Source organism: Dendrobium catenatum, unplaced genomic scaffold, assembly GCF_001605985.2.
Source record: "Dendrobium catenatum unplaced genomic scaffold, ASM160598v2 original_scaffold_193250, whole genome shotgun sequence".
NCBI lineage: Eukaryota > Viridiplantae > Streptophyta > Magnoliopsida > Asparagales > Orchidaceae > Dendrobium > Dendrobium catenatum.
Genome location: NW_021511668.1, coordinates 19,674 through 46,607, shown reverse-complemented (window position 1 = coordinate 46,607; position 26,934 = coordinate 19,674). Strand labels below are relative to the sequence as shown.

The window sequence follows — 26,934 nt, the reverse complement described above, 5'->3', positions numbered from 1 at the left end:
TTTTGAATTAGAACCTCACCAACCTGCTGTACAAAATGATATGATTCATAAAGCCATAAAAGTTCTAAAAAATATGTGACAAACACGATAAATTTCTTAAAAGACCACCTTCAATATCTCATACAACTAAAACAACACAATCTAGGTAAACACAACCTTTCCCTAAGACTATCACTACTATTCCTAAGAGAATAAAACACCTGCTCGAAATTCTAATAGACCCATATGCTTCAAATGTAATAAAAAAAGGTCATCCCGCACCACAATGTTTCTTATGCTTTGGCACTAAAATTTATATGGCAGGAAACAAATATGATGGTCCATATGAGAATGTGGATGTCACGACCTAACCCGGAGGCTAGAATTAACGGGCGAGAACTTGTAAGCCTCGTCTCCCTTGCTCTCTTCATTTTTATTTCTCTCTACTTCACTCTTCTTCTTCTTCGTCTTAGTCACTGTTTCTCTCAGTTGAAGTTCTCTCATGATTTGATCCTATAGGAATGAGCGAGGGAAACTGAGATATTTTGCATGAGTCGCTATTTCTCACTCCTGCACGTGATTAATAAGTTAGAATGACAAAACAATCTGTCAAATAAGCGTATACATGCCGCACGCGACCGCTCGGATCGCGTCTTCTTTGTCGTTGCCTGCCTGGTTCGTCTGTCTGATAAAGAAAATCAGTTCTTTTGAACCGGTTAACTGAACCGATTATTGATAATGATTCAAACTATAGAGATAAGCAATTAGACACAGATGAATCTCAAAAGCTTTTCGTTGTTGTAAGATGCATGATCACCAGCACCAACGCAGCATCACTAGTGAAATTTAGAAGAGAACTCACATTTTTCAAACTTCTACGTCTTTTAGTATCTAAAGCCATATTGAATATATTAAATCTGAAGGCTTAGTCACATTGAAGTCCTTTCAATGTTGCATGGGTAACAAGACATAATTGTCTATTAGTGGAAGCTATCTTATAAATATTTAGTGGGTAGTTAATCTGATATAATATACATATTACCATAGATGTCACCAGGATTTTATAAGGTCACCCTCGACTTTATGATATGAAGTTCTCCATCATAGTAGAATCAGTATTTAAAATTTCAATTTTAAAAGCATTAACATTAAACTTAAACCATCAAAGCCAGCTAAATAAAAATATATATTTTCCCTACCAATAAAATAAACGCCAAATAAAGTATTAGTTTATTTATTACCATATCAAGCATTTATTATGTTTGGCTATAAGCTTGATCTCCTTATTATGTTACTGTCTCAAGAAGTATTATCTACTAATGTTGATTGGATTATTCTATTTATTGTAACTTCTTTGGTGGAACAATTTCTGACATTGCATCAAATGGGTTAACCGATGAGCTGCACATTTACGTGATATTCATCATGTGACAAACATGGCGACAGGTGCTACTTTATGATATCTACATAATTATCACATGAATCCTAAAGAGTTAGGGAAAAACTAAGGCTTTATGCAGTTCCAACCCTTATTACTTTTAAGAAGGATGAATCATTTGCTAATAGCAAAGCTATCAAAAAGATCACAACTTGCCATAGATTTTCTACTCCCCGCTTGATTGATATGTTCAATTAGTTATTGGATCCTAATACTTTTTCAAGATTGATTTTAGAAGTAATTATCATAGAATGAAAAATTGGATTTAAGATTGATGGACAATTTTTGAATTACTTATCAGATTCTTTGGTTTAGGATTTTCTACTCCCCGCTTGATTGATATGTTCAATAAGTTATTGGATCCTAATACTTTTTCAAGATTGATTTTAGAAGTAATTATCATACAATGAAAAATTGGATTTAAGATTGATGGACACTTTTTGAATTACTTATCAGATTCTTTGGTCTTTCAAATGTGCTTACAATTTTTATCAAGGTTCATACCAAACGTGTTCGTATGTTGAAAAATTGTTAGTATTAGCAGTAAATTTTGATAACACCTTCTTTTTTAGCATTATTGAGCTCAACAACTTAAGTCATTTGTGCAAGTTTTCACAATATTTTGTAATGAAGCGTTGTCTATGAATTTCAAGAAATGTTCATTTATGCACTCTAAAATCATTTATCTTAATTTTCGTGATCTCTGACACAGGATTTCTATAAATCTTATTATGGTTAAGGCAATCATAGATTGGCTAAGTAATGTACATAGCTTGCTTGATTTAGTTACTTTCTATTATAAATTCATGAAAGGAGTTTAGTACCACTAGGAATCCATTAATTGATGTATTGAAACATGCCAAGTTTCACTGACCAACTTCTACACATTAACACAAATAATAAGACAATCATAGATTGGCCAAGTAAATGTACATAGCTTGCTTGATTTAGTTACTTTCTATTATAAATTCATGAAAGGAGTTTAGTACCACTAGGAATCCATTAATTGATGTATTGAAACATGCCAAGTTTCACTGACCAACTTCTACACATTAACACAAATAAAGAATTAATGACTATCACCTCAATCTTTTATTACTTGACTTCTCAAAAGTTTTGGAGGTATCTTATGATGTCTCCGGTGTCGGTATTGCAGTGCCTAAGCTAACAGTCATATATTTAGAAAAAAAAAACTATAAAAAAGCAAAAATACATGACCTATGATCGTGAATTTTAAGCTTTCATTCATAAACTTTACATGGAAAACAAAAAATTGTCACCACAAAATTTTGTTCCATTCTAGCCATGAAGTATCTGCAATTATAAAATAAATCAAAATTTAGGCATCCTAATTGGGTTACATATTTTCAAAAGTTCCCTTTTATAATTAAACCTTGGGCAGTTATTGATAACAAGGTTGTCAATGACTTTAAGTTGCATCATTTCCTATTGATTGTTGTTTATGTTAAGATTCTTAATTTTCATCTGGATCTCATGTTAAGGTGGATACCTATTTAAGGGTTCTTTGAATGAGTCCATCACCCTTTATGTCTTTTTCATTTGAGAATTATATGGTGGTGGACAAGTTGGAACAGTTCAGGCAAGATAAGACTATAATGTTAATTTCATCAAATTTCTACTTAACTTCCATAAAATATAATACTAATCGTGTTATTTCAAAATGTTATACTTTTCAATCAAGAAAAACAACTAAATAGCCTTCTAGGCTTTGCATTCCCTTACCTAACACCATATGCTCCACGGACAAATTTAAGCATGCATTTTATTCCAGGTTTATGTGAAACTTCCCGTGGGCATGATTCTATTTTCATTGTGGTAGATAAATTCTCTAACATGGTGGGCTTCATACCTTACACCAAACTATTAATACCTCATATTTAGCAAGGTCATTATTCAATTAAAAAGTTAAATTGTATGGATTACCTTGTTCAGAAGTTTCTAAATGTGATGTATATTTAGTTGGATTAAAAAAAAACATTATGGAAGATATATGATACTAAAGAATTTTCTTCACCATTTCCTCCATAGATTGCTATACAAATATAAGTGTCAAATAAGAGTTTAGGTAATCTATCAAGATAACTTATTAGTGATTATTTAGGCACATGGGATTTAATGCTTCCCACTGCAGAGATTTCTTACAATAGTTATATACGTCATACTACTAAGCAATCTCCTTTTAAAGTTATATACATCCTAGAAAGCCTATAAATCACATATCATTAATCAACATATATTATATTCTCAATATGGTGAGTCCTTTGTTGAGCATATGCATAAACTCCATGTTTGCAACATAAAATATGAATTTACAAAGCAAAAAGACATAGAAAACTATAGTGATGCTTATAAAAAGGGAATTAATAAAGAATTTTTTTTCTTGCTACTATGATGTTGTCCACCATACATTTTCAAACCACCACCACACAAGATTTTGTGATTCAAGAATTTAATTTTAGTTCTATATTTAATATAGAATATCTAAAATTATATCGAAGCACCTATTAGCCCTATGTACCCATAAATAGTCTTTTTAGGTGGAGTATTGATATCTGCTAATAATGCAATTGTCCTTGTGCTTCCATCTTTCATTACTATTCAAATTAGTAAGGCAGAACAAATCATTACTGATGAAATCACCATCTGTGATTTCACAATACACAAATATTTGCTTGTTTGGGAGGATCACCCATGAAAGAATATTGGATCACATGAAGAGAATGAAAACTCCACCATTCCTAATCGAAGACAACTGCAATTTCTGATTCTTCGGATGCAAAGTTCTCCCAGACCCATGAGAGGTGATGCAGTTAATAGACTCAAACCTAAACACATAACAAGACCCAACTCAACCGTGAACTTAGATTAGACCAGTTCATGAATTTATTTGCTTGCTATATAATTGAAATGAGTGGAGTATCAGAAACTTGAGTAAAAACTGGGCTCGAATCTGTCGGGTAGGTGCCAGCCATTACCCCAAGATTGAGATTCTTTTATTAGTCGTCATATCAATGTTGTCTACCATACATTTTTAAACCACCACCACACAAGATTTTGTGATTCAAGAATTTAATTTTAGTTCTATATTTAATATAGAATATCTAACATTATATCGAAGCACCTATTAGCTCTTTGTACCCACAAATAGTCTTTTTAGGTGGAGTATTGATATCTGCTAATAATGCAATTGTCCTTGTGCTTCCATCTTTCATTACTATTCAAATTAGTAAGGCAGAACAAATCATTACTGATGAAATCACCATATGTGCTTTCACAATACACAAATATTTGCTTGTTTGGGAGGATCACCCATGAAAGAATATTGGATCACATGAAGAGAATGAAAACTCCACCATTCCTAATCGAAGACAACTGCAATTTCTGATTCTTCGGATGCAAAGTTCTCCCAGACCCATGAGAGGTGATGCAGTTAATAGACTCAAACCTAAACACATAACAAGACCCAACTCAACCGTGAACTTAGATTAGACCAGTTCATGAATTTAAATTTGTGTATTTTACTATGCACACTTGTATTTAAATTAGGTGAATTATATTGTCAGATAATCTTGTATAAGTTTGAATTAGATGATGGTAATTGATTTGAATTTGGATATATTATACGAATAATTTTGAATTTAAATTATGAAGCCTGTTTATATAAATATGGTTAGGAGTTATTTTTCATAATCTATGATTTGAAATAAAAACAAGATTCCCTCTCCTCTATTTTTTCTTTATTCTCACATCTTCCCAACAGTGCTCTCATCTCTCTCCAATTAAGGCAACCCCGCATCCATATTTCTTTATTTTACAAAAATCTACCAAGCCATAACCTACCCTAATATCCTTGTTGTGACCAAGAGCCCCTCACTTATTTTCTCTATATTTTCTCCTCTATCTGAATCTGACAGTACTCTCATCGCTCTCACATCAAAAGGCAATCCCAACTATATATTTTTCTATTTTACAAAAATCAACCCAGCCATAACCTTCCCTAATATCCTTATTGTGATACCATTAAATTTTCAATTCCAATGGAAATCAAATTCTCTCAATTTCCACCCTTCTGCATAAGGTATCAAGCACTAGCCATTCAATAACATCAGTTAGTAACAGATCCCACTTATTTCAAACACACAACTTATCTAACAAGCTATGCTAGAACCAAAGTTCATGAGCAATAGGAAGAATCATCAAGCAAATCAAATCCCAAAATAGCATTGAAATGGAAATTGATAATTAAAAAAATATTTACTACTTCAAGGGCCAAGCTGTGTTTGTTTATTTTACATGATTGTTTTATGAAGTTCTAACTGCAGAAAATCTCTTTTGGAGGGTAAAGGAAACACCAATTGTGACCAGATTCTTTAATCCAGTTTGCATAGAAGCATATAACGTACAGACAATGTCAAGAAATAAACAATGATGAATGCTAAATGAGAGAAGTTGGACGCATACTGAAAAACATTTAGGTGCCTTGCGAAAAAAATGCTGAGCCTACTTATATAAAGCATTATTTAGAAGGAGATAATTTGTAAGAAATCATGGCTTGAACATTAAAAAATGTCTTAATAACAGCAACACCTTATTTGGGGCGACATCCCGAACTCGATGAAAAACTGGATCAGGTATCTTAGACTGCAATGTAGCTTCCACCTCCTGTACATAAAATTAATTTTAATAAAGAAGAAAGTTTTCAAAAATATCTTATAAACTATTGAGCTATAACAAATACCAACTGAAAGATGGGTGGGCCTAGGGCAATAACCAAATTAGCTCCATATCACCTAAAGGGGTTGTGCATGAATCGTGGAACAACCTATTTGGTGAGCAATGCTAAGACTACATGCATCCTCCATTCCTCCCCACACACCACATTGGTGGAGCCTCGTGCATTGAATACACCATATATGAAATAAAGTGGTATGTATGTAAATTTCCCTATAATTAATTAATGCAACGCTGCATTATAAACTTTATGATGCTATTTGCAAAACCGGTCTTTGCTTTTAATTTCAAAAATTGAATTGATAGTAAAAAAAGGCTTACATAGTTTGGACACCTACAATGAAGGGTACTCATTGAACAAGTTTTTTTTTTCATTGAACAAGTATGAAACAAGTATCAAAAGATAAAGATAGATAAGGATAAACCTAAGATAAAATGGCTAAAAATTGTTCGAAATGATTTGCGAAGATTAGCATTAACACCTCAAACAACACTCAATAGAAATTAATGAAAGCCGAGGACTCATAAAGTTATTCCCAAATAGTAGGGAAAAGGCAAATGATGATGATGAATTACATAGTGAAAACAAAAATTCCATTTAAGATATGTAAACTTACTAGGAATATGCAGAAAAGTGACCTTAACAAAGATAAAACAATGTAATTGATTGCATGGAGGATTAAAAGAACAGGTGCATGTGAATGTTTCTTTCAAAAATAGCTGGTAGGACTTATTTACGTGCAGTATTATGTGTATAATCAATAGAAACTATACAACAACAATATCATCATCACGCCTTTATCTTACTACGTGAAATCAGATACATGAATCCTTTTTCTCTGTTGTGTTTTGTTAAGAGTCAAATTCTAATTTAAATCTAATAAGGAAAGATAATTTATAATATTTTCCAATTAAGTCTTTTAAGGTATACGTCTACCTTTCTGAATATAAATTAAATCTAATACATCTACTCTCATAACCAGGTCATTCGAAAACCGACGTGTTATGTGACCAAACCATCTAAGGCGACTCTCTCTAATCTTATATGCTACTGAAGCTAATCAAACTTTTCACATATATACGCTCGTTTCACATTCTCTTTCTAAGAGTACAGCCACTCAAACACATAAGCATCCTCGTCTCTGCAATAGTTAACTTAATTTTATGCTTCTCTTTTCATGGCCAACATTCTGCGCCATAGAATATTGTAAGGTCTCACCACCATCTTATAAACTTTTTCCTTAAGTTTGAGTGGTACTTTTCTATTACACAACAGGGCCGAAGTATTCCTCCACTTCAATCATTCAACTTAAACTCTACTAATAATATCCACATCTATTTCACCATCACTCTAAACAATAGACCCGAGATATCTAAAACATGTACTCTTATTAATGACTTGATCGCCCAAAGTCAAAATACTTATACTATATCTATTACTACTAAATTACAGTCCATGTATTCGATTTTAGATCTACTCAAATAAAAACCTTTAGACTCTAAGGTTGACTTTCATAATTCAAATTTACCTTCAGCTCACTCTCTAGTCTTATCAACAAGAAGAATATCATCAGCCAAAAGCATATACACCAAGGTACATCCTCTTGAAAATTTCTAGTAAGAACAACCATGACTAAAGCAAAAAGATATGGGTTTAAAGCTGGTCCTTGATGTAAAACAACTGGAATAGGAAAATACTTGGTCAAATCACATTTTGTTTGAACACATATTCTTAATGAGTTGAATATAAGCATTATTAATCCCTTTCTTTTCTAGAACTCTCCATAGTAGTTCTCTTGGAACTTTATTATATGCTTTCTCTAAATCAATAAATATAATATATAAATCCTCTTTTTTTTCTTTGTATACTTCTCCATCAAATCTCTCAAATAAATGTATAGCTTCCATACTAGACCTACCCAACATGAATCCAAATTGATTTTAAGAAACATTAGTATCACATCATAACATATGCTCAACAACTCTCTACCATAGCTTTAAAGTATGACACATTAGTTTAATTGCTCTATAATTCGCACTCTTGTACATCACCTTTATTCTTAAAATAGAAATCAACACGCTCCTCGAATCATCTGGCTGACATCTTTTTAGCCTTCAAAATAATATCAAAATGTTTTGTAAGCCAATAAATTCCTTCATCTCCAAAGCATTTCCACATCTATATTGGAATATATCATTATATTCAAAAGCTTTTCCACGCTTTAGTTTCTTTAAAACCTTTGTAACTTCAGTTTTACGAATACGCTAATAAAAACAAAAATCTCTATTTCATTTAGGATGCTAATGTCACTAAAGTCAATCGTATTCTCACAATCTTCATTGAAAAACTAATCAAAATATCTCATCCATCTTTATTGAATATCCACTTCTAATGAAATCACTTTTTGATCTTCATCCTTAATGCACTTCACTTGAACTAAATTCTTACTTCTCTCATATTTTTGCTTGGCTAACTTATACATATATCTTTCATCTTCCTTAATATCCAATATAATATATAAATCATTAAAAGCTAAAAAGAGACTATTTTCAGTAAAAATTAAACCTTCAAAGATTCCATACAAGTATTTGGAGGCATCTGTCACTTCATAATGAAATTAATGATACCTTTTCTCATGAATTAATATATTTCTTAAAAAAAAAATTCATAAGAATGGAGACATATATAATAAAAGACTATAGATAATAGTTAAGAATAAAACATATGGTGAAATGAACATTTAAATCATATTATTCTAAGATTATTATAGGAAGTCCAGAATAAGATGTCATCATTATATGTAGTTAGTAAATTTTCTTTATATAAAACATGAGTTCTTTTTTTTTTCAACTCTTCCTAACTAAATTTTATTGGACTTGTTCAAGATGATGATTATCAAACTAGTTAAGGATGCACTATGTCCTTATAAATAAAATAGTATAAATAGATTAAGGAAAAAAATTTAAATTAGACATTTGCATAATGATGATTAGTACTGGCACATCAAAATAGATTAATGCAAGCTAAAAGCAAATAATTCAAGTAAAATCATTTTTGAGGCTAGCATTCTTAGTGAAATAAAAGATACAAGTAGTCCAAATTATGGTCATAAAAGTACTCTATACAATAACAACAAGTCTTTATCTCACTATGCGGGGGTCGGCTACATGAATCTTTTTTCTCTATTGTGTCCTGTTAAGTGTCAAATTCTCATCTAAATCTAATAAAAAAATGTCATTTCTAATACTTTCTAACCAAGTCTTTTTAGGTCTACCTCTACCTTTCTTAGCATAAGTCAAATCTAATACATCAACTTTCCTAACCGGGTCATTGGAAGGCTACCGTTTTATATGACCAAACAATCTAAAGCGACTCTCTCTAATCTTATCTTCCATTGGAGCTAATCCAACGTTTTCATGTATATGCTCTTTGCGTATCCTGTCCCCAAGAGTAAAGCCACTCATCCACCTGAGCATCCTCATCCTTGTAACACTTAATATTATGCTTATCTTTTAATGGCCAACATTCTGCACCATAAAGCATTGCAGGTCTCACGATCATCTTATAGAATTTTCCCTTACGTTTGAGAGGGACTTTTCTATCACACAACAAGCCCGATGCATTCCTCCACTTCAACCATCCAACTTAAATTCTACTAATAATATCCCTATCTATTTCACCATCACTCTAAACAATAGATCCAAGATATCTAAAACGTGTACTCTTATTAATTAATTGATCGCCCAAAGTCACAATCCCCCATAGATCTATTATTACTAAAATTACATTCCATATATTCAATTTTAGATCTACTCAAACGAAAGCCTTTAGACTCTAAGGTTGACCTCCATAATTCAAGTTTACCTTCAACTCCCTCTCTAGTCTCAACAAGAAGAATATCATCAACAAAAAGCATACACCAAGGTACAACTTCTTGAAAATGACTAGTGAGAACATCCATGACTAAAGAAAAAAGATATGGACTAAGGCTGATCCTTGATGTAATCCAACATAAATGGGAAAATACTTGGTCAAATCAGCTTGTGTTTGAACACAAGTAATAGCTCATGCATATATATCCTTAATGACTTAATATAAGCATTATTAACCCCTTCTTTTATAAAATTACTCTTTAAAAAATAAATTAAATTTTTCAGGCCTATTGTGTAATTATCATTGAGATTACTTCACAGTGATTAATACTTTCCAACATGTGCAGGTTTAGTCCGCACAAATTTGAGGTAAAAAAGGCCCTCATGTATCAAATCAAAGACCTGCATACCAACACAATCTAGAAGAGCAGCACTATTTTATATTTTACTTGATGATTCCACATTCGAGACCTCAAGGATATATGAAATATGAAGAAATTTTTTGTAGTGTATTTTTAAGACATTAGCTAGCCATATGTTATTGTTTTAAATTTAAAAAAAAAAAACCCTGCTTTTAGTTCTAACCAAGTGAAAAATCGCATTGATATATATATGGTGCAGTGGGAAAAAATATTGTGGGAACTTGAGCGCGCCTGCCTGGACCCTTCAAGCAGGCCAACTGGAGAGCGAAATTTCAGTGTATTTTTATTGCATAGACTTATAATTATGTAAACAAAAGGGACAAAGAAGAAAGAAAGTTCCGCCATCTGCCTGTAGATTTCCTTATGATGTAGAGAAAATTTGAATTCTGGCTTGAATTGCATCCCACTAACAAAATAAGCCTTGTGGTTGTAGTTTAAAATTTGAAACTAATCACCCAGTTCTTCTATTTTGCATATATTCATATCCAAAGTTTTTAACACAATAATATAGGGGTTGGCCATAAAGATAATAGGCAGACATTAAAACGGCTCAAAATCCTGCACCAGTTTAACTCTATGATCGCATTTCATTTACAATGTCTGGCCACGTTCACGAACAACGTTGCTAATTTGGATCATTATGCACTTAATAAAGGCATAAAGAATTCTTTTAGAAACCCAAGATTGGTTTTAGATGCTTACTGGTTAATGACTTCCCTTAAATTGAATGTCAGCATTTTTCTTTAAAACTGAAAACTTAGCTATATATTTGATCTATATATATCCTATGAATCATTAACCTAAGCAAGCTAAGAGCACATTTTTTTGTAAAAGGTTCTCCCATTTTATCTGTAATGGTACTAGAAAAACCCATGGATATCTCAAATTACTGAAAAAAGAATAATTAATTAGTAGTGCTTTCATTGAGATTGTCTATATAAGGCAACATTTCTTCCCCACTTCAGAGCATTCTTGATTTTGTTTTGTACTCCTGTCCTATGTGCATGTATTATTTTTAGTTTTCTTTGCGTTTCTATTGGTTATATACGTAATATTGTGTGTAGATAAGTCCTACAAACCGTTTTTGAAATAAGTATTCACATGCAACCTGTTCTTTTAACCCTCCATGTAATCACTTACATTGTTTTATCAATCATAAAGTCACTTTTATGATTAATCAGGTTCTGGCATAATATTCATTTCATTTAACGATATAGTTATTCATAATTTGTAAATTTTCTGACAATTATGCAGTGTATCATATCTCGATTAACAGGATGGATAATGCAAGTAAAATAAAAATTGTTTAGATGGTCAGAAAAAAGCTATATTAACAGGAGTATTCTATGTTTTATTTTCTCCATTTTGAGCCTGTTTCCTTGCATTTATGGAGGATTCCAAGCGATCTTCACCAACTGTCATGACGATCTTACCACCACCAACGCAGTATCTTGGAATTTGCAATAACAAGAGCCAAAAATAAAGCATTTACGCTCAAATTTATTGCAACCAAATTATGTGCTCAGGTGTTTAAAAATCTCCTTGCAAGCCTACTGTTTTTTTTTTTTTTGAAAAACTCCACGGAAGGAGCATATGCGTTAAGATAGATAAAAAATACAAGTCCTTAGAGACTCCAAAGCTCACTAAAATACAATAATTGAAATAAAACCTAAGAGCCTCAGGATCCATCTAAAAAGAAAAAGCAAAAGAAAGACCAGCTCAAATAGAAACAAAAAAATGAAGACAAAAGAAAACATCAATAGCCCAGCAGACAACTACACATCCAGAGTAAAAGTGCTATCCAAATCCGAAGATCAACCCGCACAAACCAAAAGGAAAAAAACTACACCAAAAGGAGAGATGAAAACCCCACCAATCATATAAAAAAAGCTTCCAAAGCAGCAGCCATCAATCCAAAAAAAGCTATTTTTTGGATTTTCCTTTTTCTGCGTTAGCCCATCCGAACGATAGTACCTCGCATGCCACCATCCTATTCAAACACTTCCTCTTCATCATCATCAGAAGGAGAAGATGAAGAGCCTTCAAGCCAATCAATTTGCTCCTTAATATTTTTCCCCGATCTGACTCCCACATGACCATACAAGGCGTTAGCAGAAAGCAAAGCAACCGGAACATCAACAAACTGTTCATTCACTCCCAATCCCACAGATGAGACAGACACAACCACATCAACAGGCGTCATAGGAGAAGCAACAGAAGGATTCAACTCACTACAATCAATGTTCACCACTCCCAAATTAACAGCACAAAGTTCATTATCACCACAATTAAAAGCACCTTGAGCCACATTAAATTCATTCGAATAAGAGTCAACAACCACAGCACCATGAGACACATTACATTCATGCAAAGAAGAATCAATAGCCAATGTATGTATAAATATTGGCAACTAAAGGATTAATAAGTTTATGAATGCTTTAATACTATCCATATTAACACAACTACATATTCTTCAGGCCTCATACTAAGATTCGTAATCTTCAGAAAAATGACAAAGGCTATGGTGCTAAAATTTTATCTGTTGAAGTTGTTCCACCATGTCACTTAGATTTTTCTCAAACAATGCACGAAGCCCCTTGCTAGTAACAAAAAAAAAATAAAATATAAAAGAAATTAAAATTTCATTTCCTCAAACAAAGGTGTATCAGCTTGAACGAACCAAAATCTTTAACCTTCATTTCTTCCAAGCAAGATTGCAGTATTAAATCTAAGGTGGAAAAAGCCTTTTTTTTTTTTTTTGCTAGTCGATTCATTAAATCTTAAACTGTGGCAGTTATCCAAAGTAGATTCTGCAATCCCTGGCAATACATGGTATATAAAGTGGACGACTGGAAAATTACATGATTGAAATATTTAAATTCACATCCATATAATTGCTTAGGGCAATGATCATTACCCCGGGGGAAGAAACTATAAAGAAACGTAACATATGCAAACGTCTCTACAGCTAACGGGGCTAAAATAATGAACGACGCCTATACAAAGTGAGATTAATAGCCAGATCAGAAAAAAAAAAAAAACATTATTCTAAAGCTACCTATCCAACAACCGATAACATGGAAGCACTAAAAAAAACTATTCTAAATACATGCAAAAAAAGAAAATATGATCGAAGCAATCATGAAATTCAGAAATAACTCACTTGTAGTATTGATTCTGCAGTTTCATTTGACCGCAAGAAGAAATAGCAGTGTAATAAAGGTAGAGATCCTTTCCAGTATCTTCTTTGGAGAAGACCCTTAAAAACATCTGTTAAATCATCCAACCAGATCAGTAGAAATGGAAAAAGGAATGATGAAAGAAGGAAACTCTTAACAATATTGGCATTTTGAGTTAAGTGTTTTGACTATATATTTTATATTAATAATTCATAAAAAAAAAATATCATGCATGACACTGCCGTATCCTAAGTACGAGACATCCTTATGATCGAGTTGTATCATGTCCGTATCTTGTCTATACTTCATAGAAGAAACATGTCAAGGCTCCATTTTAGGCGGCAATATGAAGAGCCTATGAAATATAATTGAATATTTGTCTCCCTCGTACTCTGAAAAAATAATCAATCTATTTGTGTATGCAGGAAGTAAAAGTAGCGGGGCATGAAAAACTGGCTAGGAAATGCATATAAATCACACACTCTACACAATGTGAAGAGAGTGCAAACCCAGCTTTGATTAGTGCAGAAGTGAGTTGTTAAATGTTTTCTACTCGAGGCTATTTTTGGGGTTGTAGCCGGTTAAACTTCTCTATTTCTGTTTTTTTGATGTAATACTATCCATACTAGTTTCAAACTGTGTTTTAACCTTGCGGTCTATTATGTTCAAGCTTTAATTACTCGGTTGCTTTAAGAAATTTGTTGCAACATCAAAAAAAAAAAATTCAAACTTTTATAATATAAAAACGTCATAAATTAGAATGACTATATTTGAAAAACAATTAGAATGAAATCTAATGAAGATAATTTAAAATAAAATTAAGTGGTTTGGACATGCATAATAAAACATAAAAATTCCCATTAGATAATTTAGATAAATAAGTATTGAAAAAAGTTCACGAGGGAAAAATGATAGACCAAAAATTACATTGATAGAAATTGTTCAAAATAATTTAGGAAAAATAGATTTAACAGTTTATGTAATACTTAGCAGAAAATAGAAATAAATAAAAAATGACACAACTATCCTTTACAGCATGTGCAAGTCTAAAGTTATATAATATCACCTTGGCTCTTTAACTGAATCACACCAGTTTTAAATTATCCTAGATTTATTTGCGCTTTTATGTTTCCTCTGCAGCTAGAGCCCGTTAGTAACGTAGAAGGTTAATGTCGCAAGGTACACAACATTGGAAGAATCTATAAAGATTTGCTCGCTCAAGTAAAATAAAGCTAGTCCCAATTTATGCATGGCTTGATTCACTCAATAGGTGAACTTCCAGCATTGGATGAAGATGAATCTCTAGCAGCTAGTTGTGGAAAGCATACGTATCACAACAAGGCATATCAAGTTAGTGATGGACCAGCTGTGCCTATAGGCATCACTAGTTGTAATAAACGGTTTGATCTGGCCTGTTCAACTGAACCGACCAGATCTATTAAAAGGCATCGGAGCCTTTTCACAAAATAGAAGCATCCGTGAACAGGCAGAAGGCAGACTTTTGGGGCGGAACCGAACGCATGCATAGGAGGTTTTTAGAGTTTTCGATTCGCCATTTTTTAGCAATCCATCGTGTTTGGGGATAAGAAACAACAACTCCTCTTCATTCCTACCGCCAAAGAAGTAGAGATTACGAAGAAGCGAGAGGAACGACCGGGGGAAAGAGGGAAAAACATAAGGAAGACATTTGGAAGCGAGGAGAAAGGATTTGTGAGGAAGAAAGAGAAAGGTTTTGGGATTTGGAAAATCTCCTCGTTGAATTTTGGAAGGAAAGAAAGCAAGTTGTAGGAGTTGAGTTCTTTCAGAATTCAACAAGAAAGGAAATTGAAGCTGAGGTTGTGACAATGATCGAAGATTTGAAAGATTAAAGTGGATAATTATAGTTGTGAAAATTTTAATATTTTATATTTTCTTTCGAACATGACATAGTAATTTTATATCATGGTTTTACTTCAAAGGTTTTACTTTTTTTTGGAAATTATCATGTGTGAAATGATGTAAATTCAAATGAATAAATGAATATAGATATTGTTACAACAGAAAATAAATGAATGAAATGTCATGAATGGAATTGTATGTATATGTGAAAAGGATATATAAAAATATATATGATACATATATGTATCAAGAAAGTATGCATATGAATGAATGATATATGAAAATGAATGAAAATAAACAAACAAAGAATGAAAAGGGAAAAGGATATGCATGCAAAATTTAAAGGAGTTCACCCCGTATGGTACTGGCTGGGGAAGCAACATACTCGTTCACGTAAAAGGAAAAGGTTATGGAAAAAAATGGAAATGGAAATAAAAATGGTTGAACCTTTGGTACATTTAGACGGTGTTCATGTACTAATTAAATGGAGAAAAGAATATATGATAAAGTATTATAAAGGTTATAATAAATGAGTATGATACGATATGTATAAGTGAATGAATGGTATGAAATGAACAATGAAAAGAAATGTATATCAATGTTAAATGAATAGACTTATATTAAAGGTTAATTGTATTGTACTTATACATATTAATTGTTATAGAAATTACCCACTAAGTTTACCTTGTAAACTCATCCTATTAAACAATGTTTCAGGTATGTCTTCAGATATTTAGAAATGGCATAAAAGGAAGAGTTCGTCTATAGAAGACGACGCAACATTGAAAACAAGTAATTTATGATTTTTTTTTTCAAATATCAAGTATTTGAGAAATTTTGTTTGTGGCTCTTCAGATGAGAGGAGAAAATTTTGATGTTTTGATGTTGTATCGCTTATGAATTGAAATGATTTAATCCTACCGTCCGACTTTTAGTTCCCGCCTCGTTAAATCGAGCATTCGGGTTGGGTCGTGACACTAGTATAAAGCGGCGGGGGCAAGGAGGGGGAGGGGGGCTCAAAGGGGATTAATACTTAACATAGGAGACCAAAATCGTGATGGAATTAGGAATGTTTATTTAGAAAACTAGGATTGACTTAATTGGGAGGGAATTAAAAAATTTTCTAATTAAGAAGGAATTGTTTATGAAGATTTTTAATCAAGGGGGAATTGTTTAGGAAGGTTCTTAATTACAATTATGAGAGAATTATTTAGGGCAAGAGATCTAATTTGAATTCAAAATATAAGAATGATTATTTAGGGAAAAGAAGGAGAAAATAAGGGTAAATTGTTTATGAAAGTTTTAAATACAATTGGGAGTGAATTAATTAGGGAAAATGAACTAATTTAAATTCAAATATGAGAGGAAATTATTTAACGAAAGGGAGTTGATTTCAGAGGGAATTAAGGGAGCCTATTCAAGGCTAACTATGGGGTGATTTCAAATTTTGTCTTGATTTTTGAATTTATATTGTTCTTAGGCTGATTTAACTCTAGCAAGTGCTAGAGATTTGCGAGAGCCGGATCTTCCTCTCCAATTAAAGATCCAATTGTATCTTATCTTCTTTCATAACTTTTTTGAATAAAAAAGGTGTTATTGTGAGTTTTTTATCTGGTTTTCTAGTTTTAGGTTTGCTAAAATCAGATTTCAGCCATAGATTTTCACAAATTATGCATCCACTTCCTATCAAATAGGTATCAATCTTGGGCTGAAATATAAGTCTTCCTCGTTGATTTATGCTGCATTTGTTCCCTTCGTCTTGCTGATCTTTGCTGTTGGAAAACCATAATTGTTATTTTTGCTATTTGGAGCCTATATCTGAGTACCCATGGCAGGAAGAAAGGTAGAAGTTCTGGAAGCTGAGATTAAACAATTGAAATCTTATTTTGTAGAAAAGATTTCAGATTTCAAAAAGCAATTTTTAGCCATCCATAAAAAGATCGATGAGAAGTTTGCCATCATGGAGGAGATGATGAGAAAGATGCTAAAGTTTCAAAACAAAACGGTATAGTCGGAAGAGAGGGGAGCCGCCGAGGACCAAGGGAGTGAGGAAACCCTAATCCGTTAAGGGGAGGGAAAGATCATGAGGTGGAAATGTTAGGAGAAGAATAGATGATGCCACATTTGGAGCCACTTCCAAAAAGAGGAAAGGGTGAAGGAGTGAAATTTTTAGTGGAGCTGCAGAGTTTGGAAAGAGAAAAATATTGGGAGAAAATAAAGCACCAGACATGGTTCAACCACCCATACACCAGTATCAAGGGTGTTCTAGTTAGTTCAGGGTTTGCCTCCTTTGCGGGAACATGAGTATGGTATGCTATCATCTTGAAGGAAGAAGTCTCACCTATCAGTGTTCATTTGTATTGTCATCTTCAAATCCAGAACAAAGAAATTGAGAGATTAATCAAGGAGATGCTCGAGGTAGGGATAGTTCGACCAAGTGTCAATCCATTTTCTACTTCACTAGTATTAGTACAATGCTTCAGCAATAGTTTTCTTCGTTTCACCTTGAGGACAAGATGGCACTTCGAGAGAGGAGTATTGATTGACCAGTTGAGCCTGTGGATCCCACTAGTGTGGGCGGCGGGTAAGGAGAGAGGGGGCTCAAAGGGAATTAATTATTTAACAGAGAACACTAAAATTGGGAGGAATTAGAAAGTTTCATAATCAAGAGGAAGTTAATTAGGAATGTTCTTAATTAAGAGGAAATTATTTAGAAAAGTTTTAATTACAATTAGAAGGGAATTATTTAGGGTAAAATATGTAATTTGAATTCAAAATATAAGAGAGAATTATTTAGGAAAAACGAGGAGAAATTTAAGGGTGAATTGTTTATGAAATTTTTAATTACAATTGGGAGGGAATTAATTAGGGAAAGAGATCTAATTTGAATTCAAATATGAGAGGGAATTATTTAGGGAAAGGGGGCTAATTTGGGAGGGAATGAGGGGAAACTATTTAAGGCTAACTATGAGATGATTTCATATTATGTCTTCTTTGCTAAAGTTAGATTATTCCTAGGTTGATTGGGATCTAGCCGGCGGCTAGAGAATTGGGAGAACCGGATCTTCCTCTCCAATTTTGATGATCCAATTGTATCTTGTCATTCTTTCATTGTTATTTTGAATAAAAAATGTCCTTATGAGTTCTTTTCCTGGTTTTCCAATTTCTGGTTTGCTGAAATAAGATTTCCGTTATAGATTTTCACAAATTCTGCATCCACTTCCGTTACAAAACCTTTAAATCAACTCAACTACAGATATTGGGTATTCAACCATCAAACATTTTCAACTTTCATCCGCTACAATTCAGCGCCAAGGAGTAGTCATATCAAACACTCGCCAAATAATAGCTTGATAATCCTGAGCAGCTACCACTTCTAATCCCCACTAATATATTTATTTGTGCTTTCAATTCTGGTTTTTCCTGCCAGTACCACATAACAATCACCTTCCTCTCCACTACAATCCCCTTATGCTAGACTTCTTTTCAAAAGTTCACCTAAACATGGTTTTGCCAGTAATTGGATACTAACAATGGCTTCCAGCTATTGGATCGATTTCTGCATAGATATGAAAGCTGAAGAGGAATGACATCCTATGCTAGGTTATTTGGTAAATGCTACAAGCACTTTGGGGGGCTCACATTGACATTGATATGCAGTTTTTGTTTATTTCTTTGTGAAATGTAAATGGAATGATATAGTTTGTACCGCTTTTCCCTCTCTCTCTTTTTATTTTGTTGAGGTAAGTCTCTTATAGAGTCCCCATACATGTTTATATCCTACTGTACATTTTTTTGTGCTTTAAATTTAGTAATGCAAATGCAAGTTTCAAAGAAGAGGAATGCGATAAGCTCAAATAAGCGTATTTTTAGAATTATCTTTGAAGTGATAAACCTCCGTGGTCTTAATTTTTCACACTTTACAATTGTACAACTGTACAACTTTCACATTATCAAAACTCAAAAATATACATGATATTAACAAACAACTCCTTGTATTACGCAAGATCTCAAATTGAAAAGAACACATAACCAGTATCAGCAATGAATAAATACTTCTAATAAATAAGAAATATAACCTTCATCAACCACAGAAAATAAGGAACTTCAAAAGTTCTTACAAGACGAGCGATTAATTAGTTGAACTTCTAAAGCAAAAATGGAAAGGGAACGAGCTCTAAAGTTTAACAATGACTAGCAAGATTCAATTCAAAGATCATCAGATCAACAATTCCTCACCAAGAAATTGTAAAGCAGCAGCTGGGAGATTCATTATCACATGGTCAAAATGTTCTGAGATCCTAGGCAGTGGAAATTTATATCCTCTGATCCTTTTCTTAAAATTTCCATCTCTTTGACTTGATCCATTTGTGAAATCATCATTAGCTTTTTTATCTGTTCATAGTACGAGATATCAACAAGTACAACAATAAGTTTCAAAATAACCCCAATTATTAAATAAATAAATAAAACAAAGATAGGCATCCCTTCTATTTTCTTCAGCATTAATTTTTGGGTATCAAAGCACCTTTTCTCAATTGTTAGAAAAAGGGAAACTCAAAGTTATTGCATTAAAGGTCAATCAATGAGTTCTGTAAACCAATTAATAGTGACAACCAGGTATACCTCAAGTACGCTGTCAAGCACCAATTATTTGGTGGAGTGGTATGGCGTTTGATCTGTAAAGCGTATCTAGTGGACGTCCAAAGCTCAAATTCTTGCAAAAATAAGCAACATGAAATAGTCCTATATTTTGTATACGGGGATAGTTTGTCTACTAAAACATGCATGGCTCAGAGGCGTGATAAATAAGAGAAATAGACAAGGATGGAGGAAGTAGGAAGGGGGAAGAGAGAATCTAAGTAATATGGCAAAAGAAAACACAAAGAACAAATTACGTCACAAAGAAATAGAAAGGGAGAAAGAAAAAAGTTAAAGGATGAAAAAAAAAAAAAGAGGGGAGCAGAAAAAATGAAAAAGAAATGGTGGCCAACATAGCTAGTTTTAGAGGTCTCTTAAAGCACGGAGAGAAATCAAAATGAAACTGAAAAAAATAGAAACAAAGAGTAATAAATTGATACAGGAGGATTAAAGTGTGAGCATCCAGTGGATGACAATGTCAGGAAGTTGAGAGTGGCGAGATCTATGCAGGATGTGACAAATCATGAAATTAAAGATGAATGCATTGTGATACAGGAAGCAGAATACGATAGTCAATAATTATGGCATCACCAATCGAAGTTGTTGTAACATGTTACCCATTCCTAAGCAAAATAGAGAGAGAGAGAGAGAGAGAGAGAGAGAGAGAGAGACCTCCAACTGTTATATGTCCTTTTACAATTCAAATCAACCTCTCCTTATGAGTGACTACTACATTTCCTCTTAGGGGCTATTTGGTTGGAATACTTTAGGGTGTAAAGTATCAGGAGTTTTATTAAATTTGTCATTTGGTTGGATTACTTTGTAGTTTATTTTGGAGGCAACTCATCCAGTTTTGGGTGAGAACGCTTTACAACGCTTGTTTCTTGTTTGACCGCCGCCGGCTGTGGCCGCTCCAGACACAACCATTTTACATTGTACATTGCATTCACTTTATTTCAAATCAAACAAAAAAAGTAAAGTCATGCATTCCATCCAAACAACTACGAAGTATTCCTTTTACATTGCATTCATTTTACACTGCATTCATTTTATACTGCATTCCTTGTTTAAGCAATCAAGCATACCCTTAAAGACAAAGTAGTTTTCCTTCTTAACACGTCATGCTCGTTATTAGAATTTTCATAACACCCACACATAGCAATAGCCTGCATTCTTTTTTTAAGCAATCAAACACACTCTTAAAGACAAAGTAGTTTTCCTATTTAACACACATACATAGCAATAGCCAACCCCATTTTACAAGGAAACAATTTTAGTGAAAAGATAAGAAGTAAATGAAAGTTCACAGTACATGTTTCTAGCATAATGAATATGCTCTCCAATCACTTCTCTTTTAAGGATTTTATTTTTCAGCAGCCTTGTATTTTCTTCATTGTCTTTAAAAAATAACATAATAGTTTGTCCCAGAATGTTGCTAATGACTGACAGATGACACCACAATGGGTTAGCAATGAAAACTTTAAACCAGACAAAAAAATTGCTAACGGACAAGCTTGGACACGAGCAGGATCTGCAATAGTTAAGAATTAAGTGATCCTGATGAGGACATCAAAAATCAGCAGCTACGATCTGGAGTTTATTATTTTTATGTGTTTTATGTACTAGTTTATTTTATATTCTGTTTTTCTCATTTTATCCCTAGGGTGGTCATGTGGTGTTGTAGCCCGAAGGGCATTTTAGTCATTGTTTCTTTTCTTTTCATGAGTCTTATTTATAATCTAGTTCTCTTGTATTTTGAATTAACGGTGAATATGAATAAAAATTTCAGCTTTCTTGTTCTTGATCTCTTTGTGAGTTCTTAAGAGGAGAAACCTTAGGAGAGGGTCACGCATCACCCGTCAGCCATCGGTGGATTCTGGGACTCGCGGTTAGTACTCGTAGGATTTTTTTATCGTCTCTTCGTTTCTCCTACATTCGGCCACCACTTCTTCCCCAAACACCCGCCGGCCACTTCAAATCCCCAAGCCGCCGGTCAACCTCAACAAGATCACTTCCACTTAACCCACACCCCTTCCTTCTTAGCCAAACCCTACCCAATCCCTTCCCCCTCTCACTCTCTACTTTCTCTCTTAGACAATCATGCATGGCCGACCCAGATGTTAATCATGAGTTCGTAGAAGATTCTTTGGACCAGACCGACATTCTCTAATCTTCATTCTTCGATTTCAATTTGGACGTCGAAGACTCTGTGGAAAGCTACATTTAACGCATTATCTTCACGTTGGTATCGTCAATTAAGGAACACCTCCCAACCGGATCGTGGATGATCGTGAGACGTCAACCAATCCATCCGTCGCCGGCTACCTTCAGTGAACTCTTTCCCTCACTCTTTATTTTCCTCGTTACTTTCAATTGTGGAATTTAATTGATTCACTGAGATCGTATTAGTCCTCCGCTAAAGCCTAGTAAATTATAGAGTTGTGTGAGGGATCCTTCATAGTATTGATCTCATTGTTAGTTTAGGGATTTCTTGTTGAAACTTTCCATGTATGCAATGTTAGACTAATTGATTGTTTTACGGGCTTAACTCCTACACAAGTGATTTAGCCTAAGCTTATGTCACCGCTCTTTGCATTTTATGTTGTCATTCGAAATCACTATAAATATATAATTATTGTGCTCTAAATATTAAGCGTGCAAATTCCTTAATCTAATCATCTTTGCATGTTATGTTCTACATCAGATCCAGAACATACAAAATGATATATGCTAATCTAATGAAGATTCAAATTCATACTCTTGAATGGATAAAGTTGGGTCTCATTAACAACTTAACAAAAAAGGCTCACATCCGATGTTTAAAACATTAAGAAAATAGATTAAATGTCATGGTTAACTAGACATGTGTATTATGTTGACAACGCACAGAGTAAGCAAATAATCAATAAGGCATAAAAACCACAAGACTTTCCAAATATATGCAAATCAAGATTATTGGTATGCAGTTCTATGAAAGTTACTGAGCATGATTTTTATAAATTACAACAAATAGGTATTTTTACTATGATTTAGCCTGCTCAAGAAAGTGCTACATCTAATACTAGATTATGCAAGAGCAGATAATTGGTTGTCAGGCAGCCATTACTTCCATTTTAAGCAGTTATCAAACGTAAATATGTTTATTTTAAAAAAAAAAACAGTGGAACAATATTTCTGACAGTAATTATAGCTCATCTTAATCATGAATTTGAAGGTGAAGCTGTTTTTCTAGATTTCCATAACATAAACTTATGCATTCCAAAACATTTACCTTCCCTGCTAAATCTTGGCCGTCTTTTAGCAGCAGTATGTGCTGTTGTGGCTGAATAATGGAGGCCTTCTTTATAAGTGGTTCCAGTTTCCAGTGGCTCAGTGACATCTGCAACCAATAAAAGGCCTCATGTTATTACTGCTGCTGCTGAGGATAGAGCGGGGAAAGGAGCACTGCAACAACTTAAAATTATAGCTGACCTTCTGATGGCCCTTTAACCACTGGAATTTCATTTGTTTTTGCAACCAATATGTCGGTCAATTGTGTGTCTGTGTCTAGCTCAGATTTTGATACTGTCATCAAATGGCGCATAAATTCTCTAGCATCCATGTTATAAGCAATCATATTATCCTCCACTTTGTTAATCTTTGCGTTAACCTTTAGGTAATGAATACTATGAGGGTTCAAATCATTAGCAAATACAAAACACCCTTTTTGCGCTGCAGGGATGGCAAAGGGACCAATTCCAGCAAACATGTCACAAATGGCTTCTCCAGGTTGGAACTGGGAAACTAACCGAATGTGCTCATGTTCAAGTCTTGAATTCCAATAAACCAAACTAAAATCAAGTTTAAATGTAGCACCATATTGCTTAACTTCAGTTATCATATTATTTGTTCCAGCAAGTACTTCAAAATTTGGCACCCGAAACTCATTTGTTATAGTTCCAACCTTATTCACCACAGTTCTGATTTTTGGTTGATTTTTCTGCATATACAAGAACAAACAAGAATCTGATACGTGTTTGGATAATCTAATAGAATATGTCCAATTGGTAAGAAAATACAAATTTGAAAAATATTACAAAATCTAACCAAGAGGCTCTACCATTATCTGGATAGTGGGAGACTAGTCCATGCAAGAAAAGATCTATCAAGAATGTGTATGATAATCGATAGGAATAAACAACAATATGATATGGTAATAACCAAATTTTTAAAATTGAAAAAGATATGGCTAGGGCACGGCTTGAGTGTTCAAAAAGGTATCAAAATAACTTCGTATAAGGAGGTTTGGCAATTTTGGCAAAGTAGACTATCTAAAACTGAGAACCATAAGCTTTGATTTTAACAACTTCGACCATATGATTATCACGATGCATCAAATGTGAAAATTACATTAAGATAGTCAAAACATTGAAATATCTAATAAAGCAAATAATGAAATGCTATTAAAATATCGACAGATAGTAACTTTTTTTTTTATTTTTTATTTTTTTAAAAATATAACGACAGATAGTAACATGCTATGCAACAAGTGACAAACAAGGTTTTCAATATAAGCTTATGCAGAGCATGTGAGCTCTATCCCACCCATATCTCGGACAAGTATTGAGGGTGTATTATGATAGGAAACACTTAAGTTCCCAAGTGTTTCTCACCAAAACTGAAGTTGATCCGATGGAAACTGCTGTCCACAGCAGAAATCCAGCAGAAATCTGCTGTTTACAACAGAAAAACAGCAAAAAAATAGGGAAAACGCAGCAGAAAATTGGGAAACGAGGAGAAAAACACAAGATTTCACTTGAAATATTCCTTTTACATTGCATTCCTTTTACACTGCATTCCTTTTATATTGGATTCCTTTTTCAAACAACCAAATAGACCCTTAAAGACAAAGTAGTTTCTTGCTTAAGACGTCATGCTCGTTATTAGAATTCTCCTAACACACACACACACAGCAATAGCCAACCCCTTTTTACAATGAAAACAATTTTAGTGAAAAGATCAGAAGTAAATAAAAGCTTACTGTACATGTTTCTAGCATAATGAATATGGTCTTCATTCACTTCTCTTTTAAGGATTTTATTTTCAGCAGCCTTGTATTTTCTTCATTGTCTTAAAAAAATAACATAACAGTTTGTCCCAGAATGTTGCTAATGATTGACAGATGACACCACAATGGGTTAGCAATGAAAACTTTAAACCAGACAAAAAAATTGCTAACAGACAAGCTTGGACACGAGCAGGATCTGCAATAGTTGAGAATTAAGTGATCCAGAACATACAAAATGATATATGCTAGTCTAATGAAGATTCAAATTCATACTCTTGAATAGATAAAGTTGGGTCTCATTAAAAACTTAACAAAAAAGGCTCACATCCGATGTTTAAAACATTAAGTAAATATATTAAATGTCATGGTAAGCAAATAATTAATAAGGTAGACAAAACACAAGACTTTCTAAATATAAGCAAATCGAGATTATTGGTATGCAGTTCTATGAAAATTACTGAGCGTGATTTTTATAAATTACAACAAATAGGTATTTTTACTATGATTTAACCTGCTCAAGAAAGTGCTACATCTAATAGTAGACTATGCAAGAGCAGGTAATTGGTTGTCAGGCAGCCAGTACTCACATTTTAAGCAGTTATCAAAGGTAAATATGTTTATTTAAAAAAAAAACAGTGGTATTATTTATGACAGTAATTATAGCTCATCTCAATCATGAATTTGAAGGTGAAGCTGTTTTTCAAGATTTCCATAACATAAACTTATGCATTCCAAAATATTTACCTTCCCTGCTAAATATAGGACGTCTTTTAGCAGCAGTATGTGCTGTTGTGGCTGAATAATGAAGGCCTTCTTTATAAGTGGTTCCAGTTTCCAGTGGCTCAGTGACATCTGCAACCAATAGAAGGCCTCATGTTATTACTGCTGCTGCTGAGGATAGGGCGGGGGAAGGAGCAGTGCGACAACTTAAAGTTATTAGCTGACCTTCTGATGGCCCTTTAACCACTGGAATTTCATTAGTTTTTGCAACTAATATGTCGGTTAATTGTGTGTCTGTGTCTAGCTCAGATTTTGATACTGTCATCAAATGGCGCATAAATTCTCTAGCATCCATGTTATAAGCAATCATATTATCCTCCACTTTGTTAATCTTTGCGTTAACCTTTAAGTAATGAATACTATGAGGGTTCAAATCATTAGCAAATACAAAACACCCTTTTTGCGCTGCAGGGATGGCAAAGGGACCAACCCCAGCAAACATGTCACAAATGGCTTCTCCAGGCTGGAACTGGGAAACTAACCGAATGTGCTCATGTTCAAGTCTTGAATTCCAATAAACCAAACTGTAATCAAGTTTAAATGTAGCACCATATTGCTTAACTTCAGTTATCATATTATTTGTTCCAGCAAGAACTTCAAAATTTGGCACCCGAAACTCATTTGTTATAGTTCCAACCTTGTTCACTACAGTTTTGATTTTTGGTTGATTTTTCTGCATATACAAGAACAAACAAGAATCTGATAAGTGTTTGGATAATCTAATAGAATATGTCCAATTGGTAGGAAAATACAAATTTGAAAAATATTACAAAACCTAACCAAGAGGCTCTACCATTATCTGGATAGTGGGAGACTAGTCCATGCAAGAAAAGATCTATCAATAATGTGTATGATAATCGATAGGAATAAACAACAATATGATCAGGTAATACCCAAATTTTAAAAATTGGGAAAGATATGGCTAGGGCACGGCTTGCATGTTCA

The 26,934-nt window shown here is 33.4% G+C and overlaps 1 protein-coding gene across 5 annotated transcripts in view; it reads right to left on the bottom strand.

The window, feature by feature from the left end:
• Positions 1-26,934, bottom strand: part of LOC110113706 (tRNA (guanine(37)-N1)-methyltransferase 2) — a 57,977-nt gene that overhangs the window by 11,501 nt on the left and 19,542 nt on the right. For 2 of the 5 annotated variants that reach the window (XM_020846384.2, XM_028692402.1), the window contains exons 5-9: positions 23,634-24,141; positions 23,434-23,541; positions 19,761-19,916; positions 13,628-13,734; positions 6,026-6,100 (exon numbers count right to left, since the gene is read on the bottom strand). In XM_020846384.2, the coding sequence (XP_020702043.2) occupies positions 6,026-6,100; positions 13,628-13,734; positions 19,761-19,916; positions 23,434-23,541; positions 23,634-24,141 (954 nt within the window). Of the gene's footprint in view, positions 1-27; positions 550-6,025; positions 6,101-13,627; positions 13,735-19,760; positions 19,917-23,433; positions 23,542-23,633; positions 24,142-25,953; positions 26,062-26,154; positions 26,663-26,934 lie in introns of those variants that run through there. The other 3 variants (XM_028692405.1, XM_028692404.1, XM_028692403.1) reach the window with 3 other exon arrangements.